General features: G+C 47.4%; 2 protein-coding genes across 2 annotated transcripts in view; one reads left to right on the top strand and one right to left on the bottom strand.

The window, feature by feature from the left end:
- The window catches only part of RELL2 (RELT like 2), a 33,802-nt gene extending 32,025 nt beyond the window's left edge, over window positions 1-1,777 (bottom strand). Inside the window, exon 1 of the mRNA XM_033927728.1 lies at window positions 1,718-1,777. The gene's annotated coding sequence lies outside the window, so the exon portion shown is untranslated. The remainder of the gene's footprint in view (window positions 1-1,717) is intronic.
- Window positions 1,778-2,923: 1,146 nt separating this feature from the next.
- Window positions 2,924-23,704, top strand: part of HDAC3 (histone deacetylase 3) — a 70,568-nt gene continuing 49,787 nt past the window's right edge. The window contains exons 1-2 of the mRNA XM_033927560.1: window positions 2,924-3,185; window positions 10,536-10,618. Coding sequence (XP_033783451.1) covers window positions 3,131-3,185; window positions 10,536-10,618 — 138 coding nt within the window. The 5' untranslated portion in view covers window positions 2,924-3,130. The remainder of the gene's footprint in view (window positions 3,186-10,535; window positions 10,619-23,704) is intronic.

Raw genomic sequence — 23,704 nt, 5'->3', positions numbered from 1 at the left:
ATTGTGATGTCATAATGCCTCATTCCACCAATATCTAAGAGCCAGCCTCATTGGTGATGTCACAATGGCTTGGCTTCTCTATACCTGTACCCATTTATTAGATGCATTTCCCTCATTGAAACGAAAAGTGTCAAGAAAAGTGTACAATAACTTGTACGTTTCAAGGCTCCACATCATTCTCTTCTTGGCTGGACTGAGAACTTTCCAGCAGTCCCTCGTGTTACTAATCTTTCTTTGTTGCCTTTCCTTTAATTTGTCATTCCCAACACTGCTTTCCCTCCTTTTCTTTGAATATCTTTTCAGCAGGGACCATCTCTTGCATGTTTAATATACAGTGCTGCACGCATCTGGTAGCGCTATAGAAATAATAAATAGTAGTAGTAGTGATATATTACACATTTTCCAGCTCTCCCTCTTGTCCTCTTGTTCCTTTTTATAGCGCTAATCCCTTTGCTCTTCATGTTTGACCTGTTTCTCTATTTGGTTTTATTTCTCACTAACCTAGTTCTAACCACTTTCTTTCCAGCTTTGTTTTTATTGGTCCTTCTGCCCATTTCATTGCCATCTCAGTTCTTTGTTCTCTTTCCTGATTTTAATCTCTATCTTCCCCCATGGCAGCCTCATTATCCATCCGTTTCTCATCTTTCCTCTTGTCACTGTCTTACCTTTTTTTCTTTGTTTTCCATTTTGCCTTCATAGCTGCCAACTTACTTAGTTCCAGTAGGGACATTTTAAGCCAGTCCTTGTTTTCAATTTACATCCCCAATACAGAATAGTATTCATAATCCCATATTCTATCTACTGATATCAGTGGTGCAGCTGCTGGTGGTCTCATAATGCACCTGAGAGGTTTAACTGGCCTAAAATCTTCCTGGAGCTTGGTAAATTGGCAGCTGTTTGCTTCTGCCTGTGACCCCTGCTGCTCATGCATTTGGCTTGGGGGACGAATAAATGGTTCTGCCATTCACTCTCCATATCTCGGTTTGTTTGTTTTTTTCATTATTTCTGCCATGCATCTTGTATCTTTCATTTCCTCCCTCCACCCCCCAGCTGACGCATCCCCCACAGTTAACTAAGTCTTATAAGATCTGCAACCAAAACATTAGACGCAGTTGAACAGAAAATGCAACCGAACCGGTTCGAGATTGCCAGAATTAAACCAAATTACAGGAGCGCGCGATTCAGCGTGTTTGCTCGGTAGCTCAGCTGGAAGGAAATGATTAATTCTGCAATGTGAACATTTTCCTTGCTGTGCAATACAACAGTGTCGCAGTCCCGCAGAGCTGTATATAGAGACTGTACCGTTCGCGCCCTCCCTTTCACTGGACACCTTCTGCGGCTCCTGCACAAAGGATGCCGGCTACAATTTGACCTTCAGCTCGCTTTGGCATTGATCTCACCACTTCAACGTTTCCCCGTCGAGAACTTGGGTTCCTTAGCCGGAGGCACTCCACTGCGTGCTCTCATATCTCCCAGGAGAAAGAATAAAATCGGCTGCATCGATTCTCCCTGCTGAGTTTCCTTTCACTTTCAATGGGCCCTGCTGCGCTAGACTCGTCCTTAATCGTCTACCAACTTACTCCATGGGTGGATTAATACCTGGGGAATTTTAGAGTTCGACAGAACCTGATTGGCTGACTTCAGCGGTCTCTTAGCAACACCGCATCCTAGCTGCCAAGTCCCTGAATGGGATGCTGAGCAAATGCACCGCCCCTACCTTATCCCTGAAGTCGCAACAATGGAGGAATCTCCCTTAGGCGTCTTCTTCCAGTGAGCCTCACTAAAGCAAAGATCCCGCGACCTCTCTCTGCTGCCCGAGGAGGAAGAACCTCCCAGAAATGACAAAGCAATGGCTTCAGCGACTCAACTTTTACTTACCAGTCCCTGTCTATTAGTACCAGTGCGATCTGCATTGCGGGCTACCTTTCTTAGATGTGACATGGCTTCAAAGATACTATCCAAGGGGGAAAAAAAGGAAAGTGGAATCACTGATCATTGATTATTTTGAACGAGTGCAGGATTGGTAACAAAATTTGAAAGAAGACAAAATTTCAGAGGCATTTTTCTCCATTTGGGCAAGGTTGCAATGCTATATATTGCAGCATAAGTCATTCTGAAAATAAGATTCTTAATCAAATGTGAATTCTTCTGACATGGCAGAAATGAGCGAAAAAACGATATCCACTTCACAAGACATATTGAGCCTGATCTGTTTTATTAGTTTAGATAATTGTTAGAACCCTGCAGAAATTAAACTTAAGTTTTATTTAAAGAAGCAGCCCCCCCCCCCTAGTGTTCTTTCTATCTTTTCCTATTATTTAGTCTCAGCTATGCAGTCCTCTCACTTTGGTTCATCCAATTATATTTAAAAACGGGAACAAACATTTTACATTTACAGAGATCAAACCAGATGAGATGGAAACAATATTAGCAAGTGATGACACAATGGCAACTCCCTCCCCCCGTGGGTCGTAAAGGTCTCCTGTGTCGACAAGCACAAAGGGAGAGATCACTGCAAATCATTTCTTTCTGAACAGCAAGTAGCAATTTTTATCCATGTTAGCATTTTCGTTATCCTCAAGTCATTCGAGTTCCAATCATTTTGCTCCTTTTTAGCTTTCGGAGGCTGACATTTTGTTAAGGTCTGTCCCTTTCTTTTATGCTATTTATGGCTCCATCCCATAGTGCGCAGGGCGTTATATTGCCAGGGAGCTGTCCAACCTAAGCAATGATTCTTTCCCAGTGCTGAACGTCTATCATTCTGCAGGGGAATTTTAGCATTACTGCCTATGACAGCTGCTCGTAGACGTAGAAGACAATCAATGCGCCCTCTGGCGGTGAACCTATGGCACTGTCCAAGCGAGCGGAACTCTCACTCAGCCCTTGGCGGCCCATGACGTCACGAACGACGTGCCTCGGGAATTCTGAGACGTCTCCGCCCTCCCGACGCGCCGGCTTCCGGGACGGAGCGTGCTGTCGTAGCGCGCGGGACGTGGTGACGCGCGGGGAATGGCGGCGGCCGGGGCGGAGGTTGCGGAGTAGGCCGGTAGGCAGCGCTTGCTGCTCGGCTGCGAGTCGCAGGAGAGCGCGGGGACCTTTTGCTCCCTCCCCGACAGCGCTGAGGGCAGCTATGGCCAAGACAGTCGCTTACTTCTATGACCCGGACGTAGGGAACTTTCATTACGGTGAGTGGCGGGGCAGAAGAGGGGGGCGGGGCACTGTTCTAGCGCGAGCTGGGCTTTGACATATTGGCTTTGTATGGCTGTAACCCTTTATTATTGTACTAGGAATCGTGATAACTAGGGAATAAGCACAAAAGTGATTTCTTTTAGCCATAGGATGCACGAATTGGACTGGCTTTCTAGTGCATAGTTTGCACGGGCTTTCAGAACTGGGGGATCCTTAAGAATTAAGCTGCTTGGATTTGTTCACTATACATGTTGGGGACTTCATGCAGCTGGCAGGGTTGGTAGCTTCTAATTCAGCCATTTTCAACCCAGTCCTCAGGGCATACTTCGTCCCATTGGGTGTTCAGGCTATTGACAATGAACGTTTATGAGTGAGGTTTGCATGCTCTGCCTCAGTTGTAGGCGTGTTCATTGTGAATATGCTGACTACCTGTTGGAACTAGGTGTGCCCTGAGGACTGGGTTGGGAAACGATGAATTCATCCTATAACCGAGTGTGCACATTTCCATGCTTGCAGGTAAGTGTGCATGCATATGTCTGAGTGACAGCAAAACAGTTAAGGTATAAACTAGCCTTCCCCTCTCTACGCGGCATCCACTATGCAGGCAAACTGGGAAAATCCCTTCGCTTCAAAATCACAGGTCTTTGGAACGACCTCACCATCCCGTTGCGGAACCTGGGCTCCCTTCAATTATTCCGCAAACAACTGAAAACTTGGCTTTTCACCAAATTGTAACTCTATCCTCCCCCCCTTTTTCTCCTCCCTTCTACACATAAGTTCATGTAAACCTTTTTCTTCTTCTCTACCTATTATTTAAGTTCTTGTAAACCGTGTCGAGCTCCATACTCATCGAGATGATGCGGTATATAAACTTAAGGTTTAGATTAGATTAGATTAGATTTTTTAAGGGGACCGTAAGTAGTAAAATGTGCCCTTTCTGCATTTAGGTACTTGCAATATCAGATCTATAGCTGGTGTAACTGCACTGCTTAATTTTAGGTACTGTGATACCAGGTTATGATTGTCTTCTGTAATAGCATCTCAGCACCCAGGTGCCTATATAGAATAGGCAGCATCAAGGTATTTAAAAGGAAGCCCACACATAAAGAATTACCTCTAAAGTGCTTGAGTTGTCAAGGCATGCATAAATTAATGTAAGTGGTGAGGATGTTCATTCACTGGTAGTACTCTATTTCAGGAATACTTTATCAGCAAATTGCCCTTCCAAACAAATGAGCACTGGATAAATAAGGCATATAATTTGGAAGTTTATGGGAATTTGAGTTATATAACTTTGTGTTTTTGTCATTTTAATGTTTACATTGATTGTTGCCCACTTATAATTTTGAGATAGGTGGAATATAAATAAAGTTGATCTATTTCAACTGTTTGCAGTATTATACAAGTAGACAGAAGCACCAGGAACCTAATAGAATTTGGATTTACAGTGGAGTTAAGATCAGATAAAATATTAGGTACAGGGACCATCAAGGATAAGGGATATAATAATACAGTGTATAGCCCTAATTTGGAAAAGAAAATGGGTCAGGGACTGGACATGAGCTCCGTAAACAAAAAGGAAGGAGAGGTACAAGATAACTATAGGTATCCAGAAAATGTACAGGAAGTGTATTTACTTCTCTGAAAGGCTCCCAGTAGAAGTGGTGGGGGCAAACATAAAAGGGGATCTTATGACCTCAAAGACCTTGATTCACTAAGCTCACCGTTGTTGGGTGATCCGTGGCCAAGTCTTGCCAAGCGACCAATTCATTAAACAATCCTTATGCAAATTATTTGATTGGACGCTCACTGCAGAACGATCCATGCGCAGACCATCCACTTTGCCTGTAGCTGTGATCCGCGTATGCACTTGCTTTGCACAAGTGAGGTCAAAACAAAGGGGAGGGGTGGCATAGGTACAGATAGGTCCCGAAAGGAAATTGTGCAGGCAGAATGGAACAGAACACGCTTTGCATTCATGCTACGGAACAGAACATGCTTTAAACCCGTGGGTTAAAACCATGGCCTCAGAGAGAGGCAGGGGGGCAGAAAGCAGGGAGATTTCAGGGCGGCAGAGAGCAGGAGAATCAGCATGTGCAGATCGGTTCGGGTGCGGATCGGACGGGCAAAAGGTTAGTGTGTCGGGTCAGTGTCCTAGATATTTCTGGGCCAGAAACCCAGAGTTTTGCCCGATAGTGTGTTTAGGTTCTATCTACTGGAGTCTCCGTCAAAGCTTACTCCAGCCCATCTAAACCATCCTAGCCATCGAAGTCCTCCCCACCCTATCCTCAACTGAATGGCCATATACATTACACAGACCCGTGCAAGTCGGCCCAGTACTGGCCTTAGTTTCTTCAATATATACCCATTATTTTCTGATTTGAGATCCTCTGTGTTTATCCCACTCTTGTTTGAACTCTGTCACTGTTTTCCTCTCCACCACCTCCCTCAGGAGTTCATTCCAGGCATTAACCACCCTCTTTGTAAAGAAGAATTTCCTAACGTTACTCTTGAGTCTACCTCCCCCCCAACCTGGTTTTACCATTTTCCTTTCTCTGAAAAAGATTTTGTTCTGTGTTAATACCTTTCAAGTATTTGAACGTCTGAATCATATCTCCCCAGTCCCTCCTTTCTTCTAGGACAGGGGTGTCAAACTCAGGCCCATGGGCCAAATTTGACCCGCGAGTAAATGCCCTCTGTCCCTCCATCCCATTGTCCACCATCTCTCTCCCAGCTTCCCGGTCTCACCTTCAAAGCAGTCTGCAGAGGATTGCCGGTCGACTGTAACGATCGTAGCAGGCTGCCGTCGACCTCCACAGCAAGTTCTCTCTGCTGCAGTCCTGTATGTCAGAGTAGGAGTAGGACCACGGCAGAGGGAACGTGCTGCGGAGGCCGAAAGCAGCATGCTAGGATCGCTACAGCACCGGTGATCCTCTGCAGGCTGCTTTGAAGGTGAGACCAGAAAGAAGAAGAGGTAAAACATGCAGGCCTTCAAGGGGGGAGGGCGGCAGGCCCTGGTGTAGAAGTACATGGAAGGAGGGAAGGAGTGGTTGTGAAGAGACATGCATATGCCGGACTGAGGGGGGGAGGGGAAGAAATAATGGGTCTAAAAATAGAGGAGAGGGGGAGAGATTGTGGACAGTGGGATGGAGGGAGGGAAAGAACAGAAAGGGAGAGAAGTTGGACACAAGGGATGATGTGGAGGGGGGGATAGAGATACTGGATAGGAGGGTAGTTGAGAAGAGAAAGGGAGAAACCTGGGATGGTGGGGAAGGAGGGAGAGATGCTGGATGAAAGGGTAGTTGAGAAAAGGAGAGATGGTGGGGTCCATCGCTGCAGCTGCAGGGATGGAGATGAGAAAAAGGGAAGGGGAGAACAGAGGTGGAAGATGGATGGTTAGCATGGAGAAAGAAGAAAACGCCAAATGGGCAGGAGACCCTGGCAAGCGAGTTATCAGATGACAACCAGAGCCTGGGACTAACATGATTTGAATAATGACCAGGGTGCAAAAAAAACCAAGCAAAAGATCCCGCATAGATAAACGATGAGGTGAAGAAAGCGATAGGAGACAAGAAAAAATCTTTCCGGAAATGGAAAAAGGACCAAACTGAGGAGAACTGGAAAGAACACAGGAAAAGTCAAAAAGAGTGTCATCAAGTGGTTAGGAGAGCGAAAAGAGAATACGAAGAGAGGCTGGCCAGGGAGGCAAAAAACTTCAAATAATTCTTCAGATATGTTAAAGGGAAGCAACCGACGAAGGAGGAAGTAGGACCTTTGGATGATGGAGACAGAAAGGGAGTGATAAAGGAGGAAAAAGAGGTAGCCGACAGGTTAAACAAATTTTTCTCGTCAGTCTTCACGAGCGAGGACACATCCAGTGTACCAGAACCCGACGTGATCTTCCATGGAGACCAGGAAGAAAAACTGTCAACAATAGAGGTGAGCCATGAGGATGTCCTCCAACAGATAGATAGATTGAAAAGCGACAAATCACCAGGCCCGGACGGTATCCACCCTAGGGTACTAAAAGAACTAAGAAATGAGATAGCGGGAATACTCCAACGAGTTTGCAACCTATCCTTGAAAAAACTGGAGAGATCCCGGAGGACTGGAAGATAGCAAATGTTACACCTATCTTTAAAAAGGGGTCAAGAGGAGACCCGGGAAACTATAGGCCGGTAAGTTTGACATCGGTTGCGGGCAAGATGGTAGAAGCACTGATAAAGGACAGCATCTGTGAACACATAAAAAAAAATGGGCTGATGAAAGTGAGCCAACATGGCTTCTGCAAGGGAAGATCGTGCCAAACAAACTTACTGCACTTCTTTGAGGGGGTAAACAGTCAGTTGGACAAAGGGGAACCCATAGACATCATTTACCTCAACTTCAAAAAGGCCTTTGACAAGGTACCCCATGAGCGGCTACTTAGGAAGCTGTGGAACCACGGGGTGGAAGGGGACGTGCACAGATGGGTCAAACACTGGTTGGCAGGTAGAAGGTTGGAGTGAAGGGTCACTACTCGGACTGGAGGAAGGTCAAGAGCGGAGTTCCGCAGGGGTCTGTACTCGGACCGCTGCTGTTCAATGTATTTATTAATGACCTTGAAGCGGGGACGAAGTGTGAAGTTATCAAATTTGCGGATGACACTAAACTTTGTAGAAGGGTTAGAAATGCGGAAGAGTGTGAGGACCTTCAAAGGGACCTAAGCAAACTGGAGGAGTGGGCAAATAAATGGCAGATAGACTTCAATGTAGGGAAATGCAAGGTCATGCATTTAAGGAGAAAGAACCCGATGTTCAGCTACCAAATGGGGGGATTAGTGTTAGAAAGAAGTAGCCTTGAAAGAGATTTGGGTGTACTGGTGGACACAACAACGAAGTCAACAGCGCAATGTTCAGCAGCCGCGAAGAAGGCAAACAGAATGTTGGGTATTATTAAGAAGGGTATTACGCCCAGAATGAGAGAAGTCATACTGCCGTTGTATCGGGTAATGGTGCGCCCGCACCTGGTGTACTGTGTTCAGTATTGGTAACCGTACCTTAAGAAGGATATGGCAATACTTGAGAGGGTCCAGAGGAGAGCGACACGAATGATTAAGGGCATGGAAAACCTTTCATACACTAAAAGATTGGAGAGGCTGGGGCTCTTCTCCCTGGAAAAGCGGAGACTCAGAGGAGACATGATAGAGACCTACAAGATCATGAAGGGCATAGAGAGGGTAGAGAGGGACAGATTCTTCAAACTTTCAAAACATAAAAGAACAAGAGGGCATTTAGAAAAGTTGGAAGGAGACAGGTTCAGAACGAATGCTAGGAAGTTTTTCTTTACCCAGCGTGTGGTGGACACCTGGAATGCGCTTCCAGAGGACGTAATAGGACAGAGTACGGTACTGGAGTTCAAGAAAGGATTGGACAATTTCCTGCTGAAAAAAGGGATAGAGGGGTATAGATAGAGGATTACTGCACAGGTCCTGGACCTGTTGGGCCGCCGCGTGAGCAGACTGCTGGGCACGATGGACCTCGGGTCTGACCCAGTGGAGGCATTGCTTATGTTCTTATGTTCAGACAACAAAAGGTAGAAAAAATAATTTTATTTTCTGATTTGTGATTACAATATGTCAGATTTGAATTGTGTATCCTGCCAGAGCTGATGTTAGACAGCAAGCGTGAACTAGGACCTAAAAGAGAGAGGAAAAGTCTTTTTTATATATTTTGTTTACATCACAGAGCCGGTATGGGGTTGGAGAGGTTGTAACCCTAGACTTCTACTAAGGCTAAGGGATAATTTTATTAAGGTGTGCATTTAGCGTGTGCTAATCTTTAGCATGCGCTAAATCGGTTAGCGTACCTTACTAAAAGGACCCCTAAGTATTTTAATAAAAAGTTCAGCCTGCAACTTAGCTTATGTTTTAGATTTCGGCCCATTATGTGATTGTTTGATACCCCTGCTCTATGGTATACATATTCAGGACTTATAGTCTCTCCTTCTCTCCTCCTCGTATGTCTTTTGGCGCAAACCTCCTACCATTTTCGTCATCTTTCTCTGGACCGCTTCAAGTCTTCTTATGTCCTTTGCCAGATAAGGTCTCCAAAATTGAACATAATACTCCAAATGGGGCCTCCACCACCACCAGTCAGACTGATTTACAACATTAGAGCATGGCCATTAATTAAAAAAAAAGAAAATCAGCCATTTTATGACTATTGTAAAAATGGCTTTAGCGCTTGGGAAATACTTGTGTAAAAGTATGATGAGGCCATTTTTTTTGCTGCAGCTTAGTAAAAAGACACTTTAGTAATGAATTTTTGAGACCACACTTTTTCCTGGAGAAATCATTGTCAGTCTCGGAGCTGAAAACTTGGCAGTCATAATAGCTTTGGTGTCAGGACAAAGGCGCGCCCAGACAACTGAGCGCAGCGCGCGCCGCCACGCCACTCTAAATTACTGTTTTTAGCGCTCCGACGGGGGGGGGGGGCGTGGGGGGGGAACCCCCCCACACTTTACTTAATAAACATCGCGCCGCGTTGTGGGGGTGTGGGGGGTTGTAACCCCCCACATTTTACTGAAAACTTCACTTTTTCCCTGTTTTTAGGGAAAAAGTTCAGTTTACAGTAAAATGTGGAGGGTTACATTCCCCCATAACGCCGGCGCGATATCTATTAAGTAAACTGGAGGGGTTCCCCAACAAAACCCCCCGTTGGAGCCCCTAAAAACTAATTTAGAGCGGCGCGGCGGGGCACGCTGCGCTCAAATGTCGGCGCACGCTTTTGTCTTTCGCGCCGTTGTCTATGAACCATAGCTTTAATCATTTACATTACAGATTAAAGATAAAGCAAATGCATGCTATTGTTTTCTAAGGTAAACTTTTTGTCTTATGTAAATGGCTCACTAGTAGAGCTGCTGCCTCTGCATCCAGAGGTTGTGAGATCAAATCTCAGTGTTGCTCCTTGAGCAAGTCACTTAATCCTCCAGTGCCCACCACTTTGAATGCCAGCTTTGAAATGCCAAAGTGACAAAAAGCAGTATACAAGTCCCCATTCCCTTCATCTCATTAGACGATAACATCTACAATAGCTTTATAAAAATAATACATTTCCAGGACTTGAAAGATGCAGGGGAATTTAATAAGCAATTTGAGCAGTAAACTGAGTGAGTGTTTGGGTGGCAATTACTGAGAAAAATGACATTTTTGTGTTTCTGCTTAGTGTGCAGACAACTAGGAGCGGAGAACTAGATCTAGACTGCATGTTGCTTTCAACAGTTCTTCTAAGCTTTTCTTTCCTGTTACCAAAATGCTGGTTTACAACTGTGGAAGTTGACATACTTTTTCTTCTTTTTACCTCTAGGCACTGGGCACCCTATGAAGCCACACCGCCTAGCACTTACTCACAGTCTAGTACTTCATTATGGTCTCTACAAGAAGATGATAGTAAGTCTGAATGTATACATTTTAGAATAAGGTGGAATGTGACAAAGTTAAGGTCAGAATTAAGCAAACTTCAGTTTGTTAGTGACCCTCCAGATGGGCCCAGGGAAAACTGATGGGCTGAGCATGCCTACCAGCAAATAGAGTTTGAGAAGTTCTGATTCTTGGGAGAATTAATAAGTTTCTTAAATTGCCCCCGAAAAAAATCAATATTTCTCAGTCTCCAGCAGGTGATGGATGTGGCAAGCCTTTCAATCTTGGTTGGGTGGGTGGGCTAATTTTGTTTTTTATTTTTTAGCTTTCTATTTATAAAATATTCTGTACTCCCTTCAAAAGTTCTGACTGTCTTGGTTGGGATTGAGGCCTGAGAATTCTACATTCGGGCAGCTGAATTCTTCCCCCTTCCATTCCCCCATTCTCTATTGAGGGGGGTCGAATTTTATGTGCCTCAGCATAGGACGGGGGCCTAGAGTGCCACTGTATTTTAAAAAAGAAAAAGTGGAGCGGTGCCTTGTTTAATTTTTTTGCTCTGAGATGATTTCCTCGCAGACCTGCGGCCCTTACAGTTGATAGGAGATTTGTTTCAGCTGGGCTGGAATTTCTTCATGCTGGGAGATAAGAGCACAAGTTCTGGTGGTGCCCTGCATGTCAGCAGGAGGGTCTGGGCGCCTCAGGGACGTGTAAATATTACCGGGTTTTGAAGGTGGCTAGGCTTTTAGCCGAGGTAGTTGTCAACGTTCTTGACCACAAGAGTTGATCGGAGTGCGTAGTCAATTCCCCTCACTTTAGCAGTACCAATTTCAGTAGGAAGTGCTGCCCTTTTGGAGAAGATTGTATCTTCTAGCAGTCAGCCTCCATGACTTATGCTGTTGGTTCCCTTGGGGCGTGGATTTTCCCCTGGAGTTCATTTTGGATTTTTTTTTATAAAGTTGTTTCTTTGGATCCATCCTAATAGATGGTTACAACAGATGCCAGTCTTGGGAGCTCATTGTCTTGGCTGGCAGGCTCAGGGCCTCTGGTCCAGGGAGAAGGCAGCGTGGCCGATCAACAGGTTGGAAATTAGAGTGATCCAGTTGGCAGGCAGGGTGATGTTCAACAATACAGCGTTCATCAACAGGGCAGCACATGGAGTCATCTGTTGGTAGAGGAGATGGTGTTGCTCATAGACTGAGTAGAGACATCTGTTAGATTTCTTGCCTGCTCACATGGCTAGAGTGGAAAACATCAAGGCAGACTTTCACAGCAGGCATTTTCTAGACCAAGGAGAATGGACTTCCAAGTTGAGGACTTTGCTTATATTCTTCACTGGTGGGGCGCTCCAATGAAGGATCTCATAGCTGCATGCCAGAATGCCAAGGTACCGCTTTTCTTCAGTCACAGGAAGAATGGGAACTCAGAGGAATTAAATGCCTTAATTTAGCAGTGGCCAATTGAGCTACTTGGTGTTCCCTCCTCGGCCTCTGCTAAGTGAAATCATTCAGAGAATAGAAGTTAATTGCGGCCTTGTGATGTTGATTGTTCTGGATTGGCCAAGGTGTATGGGCCTCATCTGTCTAGTGATGGATGAACGTCTTTGGTTTCAGGACTTTGTAGATCTTTTGACTCGGTGGTGGTAGGAGCAGGGGTATCAAACCACGGGAGGGCTTGTTTCTGTGCTAGATTCAGTTTGGTTTTGTCTACAGCTTGGCTGTAAGAGGTGGTTTTTTTGTAAGGTGATTGCAACTATGCTTCATTCTTGGTGACAGTCTACTTTCTTAGCATATATGCAGATTTGGAGGATCTTTGAAGGTTTGTTTAAAGATCATAGAGTTGGTATCCTTGCATTCCTCTATGGTATAAGTCTTGGATTTCCTGCAGAACGGTTTGGATAAGAACATAAGAATTGCCACTGCTGGGTTAGTCCCGCAGTCCGCTCATGCGGCAGCCCTTAGGTCAAAGGCCAATTCCCTATTTGAGTCTAGCCTTACCTGCATATGTTGTGGTCCAGCAGGAACCTATCTAACCTTTTCTTGAATCCCTGAAGGATGCTTTCCCCTATAACAGCCTCCGGAAGAGCGCTCCAGATTTCTGCCACTCTCTGGGTGAAGAATATCTTCCTTACATTTGTACGGAATCTATTCCCTTTTAACTTTAGCGAGTGCCCTCTCGTTCTCTTTACCTCAGAGAGGGTGAACAATCTCTCTTTCTTTACTAAGTCAATTCCCATCAATATTTTGAATGTTTCGATCATGTCCCCTCTCAGTCTCCTCTTTTCAAGGAGAAGAGGCCCAGTTTCTCTAGTCTCTCATTGTACGGCAACTCCTCCAGTCCCTTAACCAATTTTGTTGCTCTTCTCTGGACCCTTTCGAGTAGTATTAAGTCCTTTTTCATGTATGGCAACCAGTGTTGGATGCAGTATTCTAAGTGGGGGCGTACCCTGGCTCGGTATAGTGACATGATAACCTTCTCAGATCTGTTTGTGATCCCCTTCTTAATCATTCCTAGTGTTCAATTGGCCTTTTTCGCCGCCGCCACACATTGTATGGATGGTTTCACTGACTTGTCTACAAGTACTCCTAAGTCTCTTTCCTGGGGGCTCTCTCCGAGTATAGCATCGGACATCCTGTATTCGTTCTTCTCAAAAGGTCCAGGTAGTGGTGTTAGGCTGTTTTTGAGGTTGTATGAAAGGAAAGTCTAGCTGGCCTGCTGGATATTCGTCAGTGGGTTTTATTTTTTTTGGGGGGGGGAGTGAATTTGTTCCATCCACCTGGATGACGATTTTTTTCCCTGCTTGAATCTACTGTATTTTTGGTTCTCTCGGACTTGTTGCATCCACTTTTTGAACCTCTGTCTTCCTGTAAACTTAAGGATATAACTTTGAAAGCAGTATGTTTGGTCACTATTTCCTTGGTGCAACAAATTTTAGAGTTGCAAGTGCTATCATGTAAAGAGCATAAGAACATAAGCAGTGCCTCTGCTGGGTCAGACCAGAAGTCCATCATGCCCAGCAGTCCGCTCACGCAGCGGTCCATCAGGTCCAGGACCTGTATAGTAATCCTCTTATCTATACCCTTCTATCCCCTTTTCCTTCAGGAAATTATCTAATCCCTTCTTGAACTCCAAAACCGTACTCTGTCCTATCACACCCTCTGGAAGCACATTCCAGGTGTCCACCACCCTTTGGGTGAAGAAGAACTTCCTAGCATTGGTTCTGAATCTGTCCCCTCTTAATTTTTCTGAATGCCCTCTCGTTCTTGTAGTTTTTGAACGTTTGAAGAATCTGTCCCTCTCCACTGTCTCCATGCCCTTCATGATCTTGTAAGTCTCTATCATGTCCCCTCTAAGTCTCTGCTTCTCCAGGGAAAAGAGCCCCAGTTTCTCTGATCTTTCAGCATATGAAAGGTTTTCCATACCTTTTATCAATCGTGTCACTCTTTTCTGAACCCTCTTGAGTATCGCCATATCCTTCTTAAGGTACGGCGACCAATATTGGATGCAGTACTCCAGATGTGGGCACACCATCGCCCGATACAACGGCAGGATAACTTCTTTCGTTCTGGTTGTAGTACCTTTCTTAGAATACCTAGCATTCTATTCGTCTTCTTAGAGGCCGCTGCACACTGTGCCGACAGCTTCATTGTGTTGTCCACTATTACCCCCAAGTCCTTTTCTTGGGTACTTTCACCCATTACCAGCCTTCCCATCATATAGCTGTACTTCGGGTTTCTGTTTCCTACATGCAAGATTTTACATTTCTCTACATTAAACTTCATCTGCCATCTCGTCGCCCACTCTTCTAGTTTGTTCAGGTCCCTTTGTAAATCTTCACAGTCCTCTTTAGTTTGGTGTCGTCTGTGAATTTTATTACTTTGCACTTTGCCCTTTTTCTAGATCATTTATAAATACATTGAGCAGTAGCGGTCCGAGTACCGACCCCTGCGGAACACCACTCGTGACCCTTCTCCAGCTCGAGTAGTGGCCCTTCACTCCCACCCTTTGCTTTCTACCCGCCAACCAATTTTTGATCAATCTATGTACGTCTCCTTCCACCCATGGTTCTTCAGTTTCAGTAGTAGGCGTTCATGGGGTACCTTGTCAAAGGCTTTTTGGAAATCTAAGTATACAATGTCTATGGGGTCCACTTTGTCCATCCATTTGTTAATTCCTTTGAAGAAGTGCAATAAGTTCGTTAGGCACGATCTTCCCTTGCAGAAGCCATGTTGGCTTGTTTTCATCAGTTTATTCCTTTCTAGATGCTCGACAATGCTGTCTTTTACCAGCGCTTCCGCCATCTTCCCCGGAACCGAAATCAAACTTACTGGTCTGTAGTTCCCTGGGTCACCTCTCGATCCTTTTTTAAAGATGGACGTAACATTAGCTATCTTCCTTTTTTTAAGTTCAATTTGTTTATTGAATACTGAAGAAAAGGAAAACAAAGTACATCATGTAACAATAAAAAACAGAGTACAGAAATTGGCAAAGAATATTATAAGAATGCGGGATATATATCCTCCAAGAGTATTTGTACAGAGTGCATGATAATTGTATATTTAAAGTGATTGTAAGTAGTTGTCAATGGGAGTCCAAATATCGCTTAATGAAATTAAAAGGTTATTCTTCTTCTTATCAAAAGCATGCTGTTCATATTTCTTAAACAGACATATAGAGTTCCACCAAAAAGTAAAATTCAACATAGAAGCGGATTTCCAATTTTGCAAGATATGCTGTATACATTAGCTATCTTCCAATTCTCCGGGATCGCACCTGTTTTCAGGGCTAGATTACAAACCTGCTGTAGTAGTCTCGCTATTTCCTCCTTTAGTTCTTTTAATACCATAGGGTGGATTCCGTCCAGGCCCGGAGATTTGTCAGTTTTTAATCTATCTGCTTGTGTACGTCTTCAAGGCTTACCTCCATGGATGTTAATTTTTCTGCTTGATCTCCTTTGAAGATTTTTTCAGGTTCCGGCACGTTGAATGTGTCCTCTTTTGTAAATACCGACGAAAAGAACATGTTTAGTCTATCCGCCACTTCTTTTTCCTCCTTCACCACTCCTTTCCTTTCTCCGTCATCCAGCAGTCCCACCTCCTCCCTAGCCGGCTGCTTCCCTTTAACATATCTGAATAACGGTTTGAAATTTCGTGCTTCCCAGACTAGCCTCTCTTCATATTCTCTTTTTGCTCTTCTAACCACGAGGTGACATTTTTTTTGATGCTTCCTGTGCTCTTTCCAGTTTTTCTCGGTTTTGTCCTTTTTCCATTTCCGGAATGAATTCTTCTTATCTCCTATCGCTTTCTTTACTTCTTTAGTTATCCACGCCGGGTCTTTTGTTCGGCTCTTTGTGCATCCTTTTTTAAATCTGGGGATATATAGATTTTGCGCCTCGCTCACCGTGTCCTTGAATAAAGACCAGGCTTGCTCTACAGTCTGCGATTTCTTTGAGCTGTTCCTAAGTTTCTTCCTTTCCATTACTCTCATCACTTCGTAGTTTAGTTTCTTGAAGTTAAAAGTTGTCGCTGTGGTTCTCTTCCCCTTCGATATTCCTACTTCAACTTTGAACTTCATCATAATGTGATTTCTGTTTCCCAACAACCCCACTACTTCCACTTCTTTTGCAGGTCCTCTTAGCCCATTGAGGATTAGATCCAAAGTGGCATTCCCTCTCGTCAGTTCTCTGACAAGCTGCTCCATGAAGCAGTCCTGTATAGCCTCCAGGAATCCGGTCTCCCTAGCGCATTTTGAGTTTCCAAGACTCCAGTCTATCCCGGGATAGTTGAAGTCTCCCATAACAATCTTGTTACTGCTTTTGCATTCTCTCTTCTTATCCCAGGACAAGCAGGCATGATATTCTCACATGTGGATGTGGGTGACGTCATCTATGGAGCCCCAGCGCGGACAGCTTTTCAAGCAAACTTGATTGAAGTTTCAAGTTTGCTAGGCTGCACCACGCATGTGCATGCCTTCTTGCCCACTAGAGGGCGCATCCCCACCTCGTGGTCCTCAGTTCAGTTTTTTCCGCGGAGCCAGAAGCCCTGTGGAAATTGTGCTCTATATCTTTTGCCTTCTGACACCGTGGCTGAGAGTGTTTTCTCGGTCGCTGTGCTTGATTTGTTGTTTTCATTCGTTCGTGTGTTAGTTTCCGTCGAAAAAAAAAAAAAAAGTTTTTCGTTCGGCTCCGGGGGCTCCTGGTAGCCGCGGGACCTCGTTCGTTCCCGTCCATTTTTGAGTTCATGTCCCGTCCCTTGACGGGCTTTAAAAAGTGCACCCGGTGCGATCGGTTGCTTTCAATTACCGATCCCCACCGGTGGTGCTTATTGTGCCTAGGTCCTGAGCACCCGACCGACTCCTGTACCAGGTGCTCGACGTTTCAGAAGAGAGCTCTCCGCCGCCGTCGTGCCCGAATGGCGGAGCTCTTTACTGTGGACCCGTGGCGGGGAAGGCCTCGACGTCGGCTTCGGCCCCGGCCTTGACCTCGGCCTCGACTCCCTCGACCTCGCCCCGACAGTCCGCTTCGTCGAAGCCGGCGTCCTCGACCCCGAAGTCGACGGTGGGTAAGTCCTCACTTCCTTCTTCTATTCCAGCCTAGAAGAAGACATCCTCGGGCTCATCGACGTGGGCGGGTGGGTCGTCCTCGGCCCCGCCCCAAGCGTCGAAGTCGGGTGCCCCGCGGGAATACTCGAGACCGAGGTCACCCTCGAGGGAGCACCTGCCGGCCCCGGATCTACCGACTATGATGGGAGTTCCTGTTTTTCAGGACTTACTCCGGGCACTCATTGCTTTGGAGCTGTCCGGTGCCCTCGCGCATCTACAGCCGGCATCGACCTCGACGGCCTCGGCTTCGGCGGCCTCGGTCTCGGCTCCCTCGACTTCGGCCCCCGGGGTGATTCCGACCTCGACCCCGACCTTGCCCTCGACCTCGGTTGACCAGCCTGAGCGGAGTGTGCGGCCGCGGGACAAGGTGCGTAGGGTTAGGAGGATCTCTTCCACTTCTTCCTCGTCGAGGTCCTCCCCGGGCTCCTCGCCCTCGGATCGGCCTCGGGCGAAGCGTCGGCCGAGGAAGCCCAAACGTCCTCGGGCTTCTCCTCGGAGACGCGGTCGCTCCTCGCCGACCGGGGCTGAGACACAGCGTGTCTCAGAGCTCCGCCTCGACAATCCGAGGCTTTTTCGTTCCTCCGAGGGAGGGTTATCGAGGGACTCCTCGCCGATACGGAAGGGACAGGCCTCGGTGCCTCGTACCCTGGGGACTTCCCATAGGGGTTCCTCGGGGCATAGACGGTCCCCGACCCCGTCGAGGTCGCTTGGTGCGGCGTCGTGGGGTTCGGGGTCTGGCACTGGTAGGGAACCTTGGTATTCCCGTGAGGCTTCCCCTTCCTTTTTGGTGGTGCGAGCTTCTCGATCTCCCTCCCTGCCTTCCAAGCCCTCCTCCTTTTCGAGATTTGTGCTTGATATGGGGAGGACTTTGGACCTGGATCTGGTTTCCGGGTCTCAATATACGAAGGAATTTTTGGAAGAGCAGGATTTGCCTTCTCCCCCGAGGGAGACCCCTCGTCTGCCTCTCAATAAAGTCCTCCATCAGACCTTTCTGAGAAATTTGGACTCCCCTCTTACAGTCACAGCGGTTCCGTCGAAGATGGAGTCGAAGTACCGTACCATCCCGTGCAAGGGCTTCGAGAAAGCACAACTGTCTCACCAGTCGTTGCTGGTCGAGTCGGCATTAAAAAAAGTCTCAGCCTTCCAGGGTCTCGGCTGCGGTGCCTCCCGGACGGGAAGGGCGGACCCTGGACAAGTTTGGTCGCCGCCTCTACTCCAATTCCATGATGGCGGCCAGGGTCCTAAATTATGCGTTCACTTTTTCATCCTACCTGAGGCAGATGGTGAAAGCGTTACCCCGTTATCATGGGGTCATGCCGGATTCCCGTAAGGGGGACTTTGGTACTTTTATGGCCAACTTGTCACAGCTGCGTCTATATCTTTTTCATGCCATTTACGACGCATTTGAGTTGGCATCCAGGGTCTCCGCCTTTGCGGTAGCGATGCGCCGTCTCGCATGGCTCCGGACGGTTGATATGGACCCCAACTTGCAGGAGCGCCTGGCTAATCTGCCATGTGTTGGGTCGGAATTGTTCGATGAGTCCCTGGAGGCGGCGACCAAACGCCTGTCTGAACATGAGCGCTCTATCGCCTCCTTGGTCCGTCCTAAACCCCGGGTACCACCGCAGAAGCCATTTAGACCTCCACCACGGCGATACCCTCAAAAGTCCACGCCGGCATTCTCTAGGCCTCCGCCCCGGCGCCCCCAGCAGCAGGGCAGAGCGGGCCAGCAAAAACCTCAGGCGCAAGGGGCGTCTAAGCCGGCGCCGTCTTTTTGACGTGATGAGCGGATGGGGGCGGGCCCCCTCCACACTTTCACCGGACCCCCTGCCCATCGGGGGCCGGCTGCGGGCCTTTCATTCGGCCTGGGCGATGATCACGTCAGATGCTTGGGTGCTCCATCTCATCTCCGAGGGTTACTCGCTGAACTTCTCAGCCATGCCGCAGGAACATCCGCCAGGGGCCTCTCCTTGCAGTCGAGCCCAGCTTCCTCTTCTCCTCTCGGAGGCCAGGGCCTTGTTGAGCCTTCGGGCGGTGGAGCCGGTCCCCCCAAAACAACGGGGGCGGGGGTTTTACTCCCGTTACTTTTTGGTCCCAAAGAAGACCGGGGACTTACGCCCCATTTTGGACCTCCGGAAGCTCAACAAGTTCCTGGTCCGAGAGAAGTTCCGTATGTTGTCGCTTCCGGTTCTATACCCTCTGTTGCAGGAAAGGGATTGGATGTGCTCCCTAGACTTGAAGGAAGCGTATACTCATGTTCCGGTGCATCCTGCCTTCCGCAAGTTCTTACGGTTCCAGGTGGGGGAGTTGCACCTTCAGTATCGGGTCCTCCCCTTCGGGCTGGCGTCGTCGCCTCGAGTCTTCACGAAGTGTATGGTGGTAGTCGCGGCTGCCCTGAGATCTCAGGGGCTACAGGTCTTTCCCTACCTGGACGATTGGCTGATCAAGGCATCATCCAGGGAGGGGGTTATCTTAGCGACCCAACAGACTATCATCTTCCTTCAACGTCTGGGGTTTGAAGTGAACTTTCCCAAATCGCAGTTGTGCCCTGCTCAATCCCTTCAGTTTATCGGGGCTGTGCTGGACACGGTTCACCTTCGTGCATTCCTCCCCCCTCCGAGGGCGGAGGCTCTACTTCGACTGTGCCGTCAGATTTCGCTGCAGCGCTCCGTCTCAGCGCACCGTCTGATGATTCTACTTGGCCACATGGCGTTGACGGTTCATGTCACACCGTTCGCCCGATTGCACCTGAGACTCCCTCAATGGACCTTGGCCTCCCAGTGGCGTCAAGATCGGGACCCGCTTTCCTTTCCTGTGACAGTGACTCCTTCCTTGAGACGTTCGCTCTGTTGGTGGACCAACTCTTTCAATCTTTCCGGGGGTTTGCTCTTTCTCGTCCCTCCGCATCGCAAGGTCCTGACCACGGACTCTTCGGAGTACGTGTGGGGGGCTCATCTCGACGGTCTGTGGACTCAAAGTCTATGGTCCGCGGAGGACCGTCTTTGTCACATCAATGTGTTGGAGCTTCGTGCCATTTTTCTGGCCGCTCGAGTTTTTTGCCACCTGCTGCACGATCAGGTAGTCCTCGTGCGGACGGACAACCAGGTGGCCATGTACTATGTGAACAAGCAAGGGGGGACGGGCTCTTGGCCCCTGTGCCGGGAAGCCCTGCGCCTTTGGGAATGGGCGGTCTCCCAGAACATCTTCCTGCGGGCGGTTTACATTCAGGGAGAGAATTGTCTGGCCGACAAACTCAGTCGTCTTCTCCAGCCGCACGAGTGGTCTCTAAACTCCCGAGTTCTGCAGGAGGTTTTCGGCCGCTGGGGGACTCCTCAGGTGGATCTGTTTGCCTCCCCGGAGACTCACAAACTGCCCCTCTATTGTTCTCGGATGTACTCCCCGGACCGTCTAGAGGCCGATGCCTTTCTTCTCGACTGGGGAGGGAGGTTCCTTTATGCGTTTCCTCCTTTCCCCCTGATCTTGAGGACGCTGGTTCATCTCAAATCGTCCAGAGCCACTATGATTCTCATTGCGCCTCGTTGGCCTCGTCAGCACTGGTTCTCCCTGCTCCTTCAACTCAGTGTCAGGGAGCCTCTGCTTCTGCCTGTCTTTCCCTCTCTGCTGTCTCAGAGTCGGGGTTCGCTGTTGCATCCCAATCTTCAGTCCTTACATCTGACGGCTTGGTTCCTTTCCCCTTGACTTCGGTTTCTGTTTCGCAGTCTGTCAGGGAGATTTTGGAAGCTTCGCGCAAGGTCTCGACTCGGCTTTGTTATTCCCAGAAGTGGACCAGATTTTCATCCTGGTGTTCCTCGCACCATCTGGATCCGAGTTCGGCTCCGGTGTCTTCGGTTCTGGAATATTTGTTACATTTGTCCAAGTCTGGGCTGAAGACGACTTCCATTCGAGTCCATCTTAGTGCTGTTGCTGCTTTCCATCGGCATCTTGAGGGTCGGGCTCTCTCTCTTCATCCTCTGGTGACTCGTTTCATGCGGGGTCTGGTGAATGTTCATCCCCCCTCTGAAACCCCCTCCTGTAGTTTGGGATCTTAATGTGGTTTTGGCTCAGCTGATGAAGCCTCCTTTTGAGCCTATTGATAAATCTCATCTTAAGTTTCTCACTTGGAAGGTGATTTTTCTGATTGCACTCACCTCTGCTAGGCGAGTTAGTGAGTTGCAGGCTTTGGTTGCGGACCCACCTTTTACGGTGTTTCATCATGATAAGGTGGTTCTTCGCACCCATCCTAAATTTTTGCCGAAGGTTGTGTCTGATTTCCACCTCAATCAGTCCATTGTTCTTCCGGTGTTCTTTCCGAAGCCCCACTCGCATCCTGGCGAGGTGGCGCTCCACACACTTGACTGTAAGAGGGCGTTGGCTTTTTATCTTCAACGCACTCAGTCTCATCGGAAGGTTCCTCAATTGTTTTTGTCCTTCGACCCTAATCGGTTGGGACGTCCGGTTTCCAAGCGCACCTTGTCCAACTGGTTGACTGCTTGTATTTCTTTTTGCTACGCTCAGGCTGGTCTCGCGCTGCATGGTCGGGTCACGGGACATAAAGTCCGAGCTATGGCAGCTTCTGTCGCTTTCCTCCAATCTACTCCGGTGGAGGACATCTGCAAGGCTGCCACTTGGTCTTCGGTTCATACTTTCACCTCCCACTACTGTCTGGATACATTGTCCAGAAGCGATGGCCGGTTTGGCCAGTCGGTTTTGCGTAATCTGTTTTCCTAAATTGCCATCCTCCCACCTGCCTTTTTTTGGTTGGCTTGGAGGTCACCCACATGTGAGAATATCATGCCTGCTTGTCCTGGGATAAAGCACAGTTACTTACCGTAACAGGTGTTATCCAGGGACAGCAGGCATATATTCTCACAACCCGCCCTCCTCCCCGGGGATGGCTTCTTTGCTGGCTATGGAACTGAGGACCACTAGGTGGGGATGCGCCCTCTAGTGGGCAAGAAGGCATGCACATGCGTGGTGCAGCATAGCAAACTTGAAACTTCAATCAAGTTTGCTTGAAAAGCTGTCCGCGTTGGGGCTCCGTAGATGATGTCACCCACATCCACATGTGAGAATATATGCCTGCTGTCCCTGGATAACACCTGTTACGGTAAGTAACTGTGCTATCTCGGCTTTCATTTCTTCATCGTTTGCTTCGGTTTGCCCAGGTGAATGATAGTACAGGCCCATTCCTTCCCGGTATTTTAACCCATAGTGATTCCAATTTGTTGGTCATCGCTGCTGTGTCCACTCTGGTCGAGTGTATGTTATCCTTTATGTATAGGGCTATTCCTCCTCCTTTCTGACCTGACCTGTCTTCGCGATAGAGTTTGTACCCCCGGCAGTGCTATGTCCCATTTGTTTTCTTCATTCCACCATGTTTCAGAGACCCCCAATGATGTCTAGTTTCTCTTTTTTGGTCATGACTTCTAGTTCTCCCATTTTGTTCCTTAGGCTCCTTGCATTAGTATACTTGCAATTTAAGTGCTGGTATTTTTTTGCCTTCATTTTCTTTTCCTGTGCTACAATCTTCCTATCATTCAGTTTTTGCTCTTCCATAAGGAAAAGGTAGTGTTGTGTCTGATTCCTTCTTTTTCCTTAAGATAGTTTCAGCCTTCCGTGTTAAGCAATCTGTGGTTTTGGCTTCATTTTCAGGCTCAAGGAGCAATGTCAGTTGCGTAAGTCTGATGTCTGGAGAGTGCCGCAGGTCTATTTATGCAGGACAGAGGAGTTTCAGCCATTACACCATTTTTTTGTTCTCTTTGGAGACAGCCACAAAGAGCTCGTGGCAACCAAAGCTACCATTGCTAGATGTTTTAAAGAAGTGGTTTTGTCTACATACATTCAAGGAGGCAGATTAATTCTAAAAGGACTCAAGGCGTGTTCTACCAGGGGGCAGGTGGTTTTCTGAGCTGAACGTTCTTTGGTTCACTCTCTAGATATTTCTAGAGCGGCAATTTGGTCCTCTTTGCATTCCTTTGTTCAGCTCTATTGAGTGGGCATCCAAGCTTGGCAGGATGCAAACTTTGGAACATGAGTGTTGATTGTGGGGCTCTGTGGATTCCTCCCCTAAATTCATTGCTTTGGCACTTCTCATCAGTCTTTCTAGGCTGGTCTGGAAGGCCACTAATGAAGGATAAATTAGGTCTTACCTGCTAATTTGCTTCCTTTTAGTCCCTCCAGATTCTGCCTTTTTTTGCTTTTATGAAGGCATGTCTGTTTTCCTGAAGATATAATTGTTTTACTCATTTGACCATTCAAGGAGTTGGTCAATAGATTGGTATGTGAAGTTTTACAAAAAGAAATGAAAAGGGGAACGATTGTTTTTTAGTTTGGTTTTAACATAAGGTTCTTTACATTAATGGGTGGCTGTAGTGGGAGCAGAAGGAAGCACAGAAGTAGTCTATTGTCTTTTCTCTTTGCTTTGGAATGATTTTACCGATTCTTAAGAGTGCTTCAGGATACTTATTGGCTTTCCCAAGAATCAGAACGTCTCAGTTTCCACCTGCTGATAGGTATGCT

This window comes from Geotrypetes seraphini, chromosome 18 (genome assembly GCF_902459505.1).
Source record: "Geotrypetes seraphini chromosome 18, aGeoSer1.1, whole genome shotgun sequence".
NCBI classification, from domain to species: Eukaryota; Metazoa; Chordata; class Amphibia; order Gymnophiona; family Dermophiidae; genus Geotrypetes; species Geotrypetes seraphini.
This window is presented reverse-complemented; position numbering and strand designations above follow the sequence as displayed.